This window comes from Salvelinus sp. IW2-2015, linkage group LG15, assembly GCF_002910315.2.
Source record: "Salvelinus sp. IW2-2015 linkage group LG15, ASM291031v2, whole genome shotgun sequence".
Lineage (NCBI taxonomy): Eukaryota > Metazoa > Chordata > Actinopteri > Salmoniformes > Salmonidae > Salvelinus > Salvelinus sp. IW2-2015.
The window spans coordinates 32,070,355-32,076,699 of NC_036855.1; the positions used below are offsets into that span (position 1 = coordinate 32,070,355).

The 6,345-nt window shown below is 44.4% G+C and overlaps 1 protein-coding gene across 1 annotated transcript in view; it reads right to left on the bottom strand.

Annotated features, from left to right (window-relative positions):
* Positions 1 to 6,345, bottom strand: part of LOC111975140 (zinc finger matrin-type protein 4-like) — a 186,331-nt gene that overhangs the window by 43,935 nt on the left and 136,051 nt on the right. Inside the window, exon 6 of the mRNA XM_070447089.1 lies at positions 381 to 589. Within this exon, the coding sequence (XP_070303190.1) occupies positions 381 to 589 (209 nt within the window). The remainder of the gene's footprint in view (positions 1 to 380; positions 590 to 6,345) is intronic.

Sequence of the window (6,345 nt, forward strand, 5' to 3'; positions counted from 1 at the left end):
GCACACGAATAATACTGCAAAATTGTCAAAACGATACYATACGATATATCGTCAAAAATAATATCCGATATGTAACTGTCTCGATTTTTTCCCCTATCACTAGCAGACAGTGTCCTATCTTCTTACATAACACCTTGTCATCTCTTCCTGTGTTATTTCATATAACAATGTTACTACACATACACTTATATAATGTTACTACACACAGAGGCAACAGTAACTAACAATCCTGGCTGTTATGGAGTAGGGGTGAGGGGAGGAGGCAGTGAGCTGCATGGTTATCTGTGCTACGTGTGTGTGTGTACGCATGTGTGAGAGAGAGAGAGAGACTCTGCCAGGTTATCTGGTCTGCCTCAGGCCTTCCCTGTTCTGTTCTGTACCTTTCATCTCTCCCATGTCCAGGGTCTTGCCCAGCTGTTCCAGGAGGTCGGCGCGAGCCGCGTTTTTCTTGTGCTTCTTGCCGTCGTAGTGCTGCTGCGCCATGCCCGGATTGTTGAACCAGGCGTTGCATAGCTGGCAGTAGCGGTCCGAGTCCCTGCGCTGCCGAGGAGAGGTCACTGGGGTCGTTTCTGGGGAGCTTTTCACCGGACTGGGCGGAGCCTCTGATTGGACAGAAAAACAGGAAACACAAACAGGGGAGTTCACATCAACATTGCTCTGCTGTTTGACAACACTCTCTCGACCAAAACACAGACTGATGTGTTTTTTTGTTGTTGATCCGTCAGCTAAAAAAAGGCTTAGGAACAAAACTTAAGGAAGAAAACAAAGGTTGGTAAAGGAACAAGCTTTCTTGCCAGGAGGCAAAATGTGAGGCATGAAATGAGAGCTGATCACTTTGGCTCTGGCTATTCCTATTCGACCCCCACCAATAACAAGCTGTTAACTCCATCCCAAGCATGAAGAAGAAATCCTAAATCAAACTTGGCAACTGGAAAAAAATACCCTGCTCTACTTAATGTTGACTTCTTGTGTACAATGTGCCTTCATGCATGGATGCAACCATTAACCCTGAACAAACATCAGATCGCGCAGCGCTACATTTTCCGACATAGGATTTCGCTATCAAGTCAACCAGTTTTAACACTTGGCCCACCCTTCATAAGTGAACATTTACAAAAGTCCCGTTAGAAAGCATCAGATCACATTACGGACCACTGTGAGGCAGTCAGCATCTCCAAGTGGCATCTCTCGTGAGCGTCATGGCCAGTCAGGACAGAGTTGCAGTGCAGAAACACAAATGTCAGCACCATGTTCTTTAGCCATGCTGTTAATAATGATATGCTACAGTATAGCAATTCATGCTCATCTTCAAGTCAGAACTTTTTCAGTGAAGACTGGCAGGTCATGGATATGTACACTGCAGTATAGAACTGGTAGCATTCCTATAGAATATTAGCTTAAAAAAGTAGCACTCAAAGACCCCTTTGATATTATAAACTACCAGCTGTTTAAATATAGTATCAGGAAGTTAAAAACTGGGGCACTGAAAACAATAGAAAAGGTGGTGTAGGAAAAAGCTTTTGATCTGGAGGGGCTACAATCGCACTGTTATATTTCTCACWGTTTTGTCACTTCTAGGCCTTAAAGAAACATATGAGTTGATAACAAAGCCTTTGCTTTAGACAGCATATAATTCAGGCAATTAACTGCTGCAGCAGAAAAGGCGATGACAGCATGGAATTAAGTGGCTGTAGGAGTTGAAAATCAAAGAGTGTGAAATGTATATCATTTGTGGGGGATGATAATGATGATGATGTTAGTAGAGCCGGGGAACAAAGGAGAACCACAAAACATATTAATTTCAAGAAGAGATATCATTTTCATAAACATGGCAAAGCATTTTCCCTCTTTTCTTTTAGTGTTACTCAAACAGACATGCTGATTCCTAACATATATTGTCTCTGTGTCTTTCAGCTTCCTTTCACATAATCTAAGAGAAGTGCGTCCCTCGTGTATTGGGATTCTAGTTTCTCCTTTTAGGGAAACTGAAACACCCCCCTGCTTACGTACATTTGAATGCTTGGAATGTTTTGTTCTGTGACATGCGTTAATTAAAGCCCCTAGTTTCTACTCCTGTTTCACGTCCTGTCCTTATATTAGTTGTATAAGTAATACAATGTCCTATACAACAAAATTGGCGACGAGGAAGAAACGTTCTCACATTGGTGTTCATTATTTTCAGGAGAAAGTCTCAGTAAAAAAAACMAATAATTGCTGTAGAAAGACGCAAAGAAAACATGGAGCAAGCCAGTCAAGAGTGATGCTACAGTAGCTAGCCTGGAGGGAGAAGAAGAGTTTTGCTGTGGGAGAAAGTGTAATCGCTGTGAGTGAAAAGAAGAAAAAAAAGGCAGGGAGTGAGGGACCGTCTAAAAAGTGTGAGAAGCAAAAACTGAAAACGTCTGCACTGGTTAAAACAATGGAGTTCTTACACAGAACGTTTTGACTGAAGAGAAATGAAAGAATGAGTAGTTGTGCCAACATCTTTGACTGTTATGGGAGGAAAACCCTGGTGATAAATCATARGATGAAATTGTGGCTACCTTAAAAGGACATTATTCTCCCAAACTACTGATCACCGCAGAGAGATTCAGATTTCATACGAGAAATCAAGAGGAGGGGGAGTCAATCTCATAATTTGTGGCTGTATTGAAACAGTTAAACAAACACTGTGAATTTGGGCGATCACTGAGTGACACTATACGTGATAGGTTAGTGTGTGGAATGCGCAGCGAGGCAATTCAGAAACGCTTTCTGATTGAGAGCAACTTAACATTGCAGAGTGCAATAGAAGTGAGTACGTCAATGGAAATGGCAAATAAAGACACACAGCAGCCAAGAGCAGAAGGTGTCTATGGATTTTTTTTTAACAACGCAGTAGGTGGCAAGCCATGCTATCACTGTGGGAAAGCAGGTCACCAAGCAGAGGAGTGTTGGTGCATGTAAAAACGTGTATTTAAAAACAAAAATACACAATCAAACAAAAGTACTGAACAAAGGAAAAGCGACTTCAGGAAGTACAAAAAGAAAGTGCATAAAATCACACAGAGGATGAACAAAGTGATAGCCTGTCTGAAGGGGAAGAATCCTGGACATGGATACTGGATGACTCCGCTACTGGATGGAAAAGCAGTAGGGATGCGAATGGACACTGGAGCAGCCGTATCTTTTCTCTCTGAGGCCGTACACAAGGAGAAACTACATCACCTCACACCACAGCCCATGAAGATGACACTGAAAACATACACTGGTGAYACTGTTCCAGTGAGAGGAAGCATGATAGTTACAGTGGAGCTCAACAAACAGAAGGTAAAGCTACCACTCTACATTGTGAAAGGCAACCATCGAGCTTTGCAAGGACACACATGGCTGGAAAAGATCAAACTAAACTGGCAGGACATTCACATGGTTGGAGGACGCAAACCTACAAGGGATATTGAGAAAACACACAGATGTGTTCAATGGAGAATTTGGCAGTATGAAAAACATAACATTTAAAGGACCATGAAACCAGACAGCAAGCCAAAATGCTTCAAAGCTAGACCTGMCCCATACGCCATGAAACCATAAGTTGAAACTGAGCCAAACAGGCTAGTCGAGAGTGGAGTATTACGTCCAGTGAATGTTAGTGAGAGGGCTACACTCGTRGTTCCAGTCATGAAAAAAGATGGATCATTCAGACTCTGTGGCGATTTCAAAGTTACCGTTAARCCCATCTGACTGCTGAAAAATATCCACTCACCCTCATTGACAACCTCTTTTCTGGTTTAGCTAGAGAACAGAAATTCAGTAAGATAGACTTATGTCAGGCCTATCTACAGACGCATGTTGTGACCAAGAGTCACAAGAACTGTTGACTATAGTGACTCACAAAGSACTGTACAGGTACCAGAGGCTTCCTTTTGGAATCACCTCAGCTCRGGCCTTGTTTCAGAGAGCTGTGGAACAGATACTGAGCAGGCTCACCAGGTTCCCATTGTTACCTCGATGATCTACTAATCACTGGCAAAGATGGGTAGGAGCACCTGAGAAACCTGGACACTACACTACAGAGACTGGAGGAGTACYGTCGCAGGGTCCAGAAGGACAAATGCAAGTTTTCCCGGCCTGTTGAATATCTGGGCCACGRCATTGACAGTTCGGGGTTCCACAAGGCACCATCAAAGGTGAAGGCCGTCGCGGAAGCTCCATCCCCACGGAACGTGAATCATTCTTAGGACTACTGGCATGCTACGCAAAGTGTATGCCGAACCTAGCTAACATGCTAAAGCCACCACATTAACTTTTGAACAAAACCAAACCTTGGAAGTGGACAGATGTGAGGAGGCTTTCAAGAAAGAGAAAACAGCCTTAGCTCAGTCAGAGGCCCTAACCCACTTCAACCCCAACTTGKRATTACAGTTGGCATGTGACACATCGCCTTATGGTGCTGGTGCTGTTGTCTCATACATCATGCCATCAGGTGCAGAGAGGTCAATTACTTTCGCATCAGGGACCGTCTGCAATGCAGACGTCCTCTCAAGGTTTATCTTACCTGTCACACACACTGAGCCCTTCCAGGCTGAAATCTTCTACTTCGAGGAAGTGATAAATGCCCCAGTTACGTCCGTCCAAGTGAAAAAGTTGACCCACACCGATCCAGTTATTTCTCGCCAGAAAGGGTGACACAGTTTAGTCTGGAAGCTTGCTATGGMGCTTTTGAGTTATCATACCGCCACCACTGAGAAGGCAGGTGCTTGAAGAACTCCATCCAGGGCAGTGTGGCATGGTGCAAATGAAGGAGATTGCACGCAGCTACTTTAGGTGGCCAGATTTGGACGCAGCTATCGAAGACAAGGCCAAGTCATGGTCCGCATGTCAAAAGATGAGGAACATAACTCAGCTAGCGCCACTACACCCATGGGACTTCCCAGAGGAGCCTTAGCAGCAAGTCCACATAGACTAAGCTGGCCCACCCCAAAACACCTTCCTGTTGCACCCCCCATGCTACATGCTACAACCAAAGTGAGACCTCCAAAGACTTAACAGGTTGTACAGACACAACAGAGAGCGCAGGTGGAGAGACGGAGCAAAGCAAAAGACAGAAGCTTCAGAGCTGGAGAGAGAGTTATTGCTCGGAACTACTGCAATGGTCCAAAGTGGAAACCAGCAACAGTGGTCGCACAAACAGGTCCTGTGTCCTAGATAGCTCACACATCGGAGGACACGTGGATCAACTGTTGCCAAGAACCAASCTCAGAGATGACGCATGTCAAGTGACAAACCCAGATCAGCTACTGGAGACCTAACATGATTACGAGCCATCACCTGAACATCCACTGCAGCAACCTACAAATTTGGAAAGCCAGAGCGCCTACTCAGGGTACTGTTGGGCACCAGTCTAGGCATACACCATCACCACTCAGAGACAATGTYACTGTAGACTCACCTGTACGTCGTCATTATCCTGCAAGAGAAAGACAACCCCCTGAAAGGCTGAACATTTATTTCAGAGACTAACCTATGATATTGGGGCAGAATACACCCAGTGTTATGTCTGGGGACAGAGGCAGGTTTTTTTTTGGGGGGGGGTTTAGGACCACACTCACTCACTCACTCACTCACTCACTCACTCACTCACTCACTGGAGAAGGATGCATGTGTATGTTTTCCCCACTCACAGTGAGGAAGATGGTTCGGGAAGCAAAGGAAAATCCAAGGGCCACAGTTAGAGAATTACCAAACTTAGTCGCACCTTGGGGTCTACAAATGTACAATTAGACGCCACCTCCATGCCGCTCCATCTGCCAATACGCTCTTGGAAGGTTGCCGAGAACAAAAACCCTTTATTGAGCATAACAACATTTAAACGCCAGGAGTTAACGCTAAACGGCATTGGGACGTGATAAGAACTAAGGTGTTATTGTCAGATAGAGGAAATAGACCATTTGCCAAAATCAGCAGTGGTTTGGCTCGAAAAAGGATACATGTGAAGAAAACCAACTACTGTAATAGGTGGTGGGATCTTGATGTTACGGGTTTGTTTGCTTCACACTGAGCCTGGGGAGTACAATAGCATACATGAACTTTCCAAGTACCAGGACATTTTAGCCAAAACCGGTTGCCTCTGCAAAGGTTGAAACTTGGCCGCGAATGCTTCCAGCAAGACAATAACCCAAGCACACATCAAATCCACAAGAAATTGTTAATTGGCAATTAACTGAACCACACTCATTGAAAACCTGTTGTTTGAATTGAAGAGTCTATCCATAAGCGCAGATCAAAGGTTCTGTCTAAGCCTCCAATGTTTTATAAAGATGACTTGTTAAATCAAATGTTTCTCTGAGCCCCATACACGCACTCAGTTCG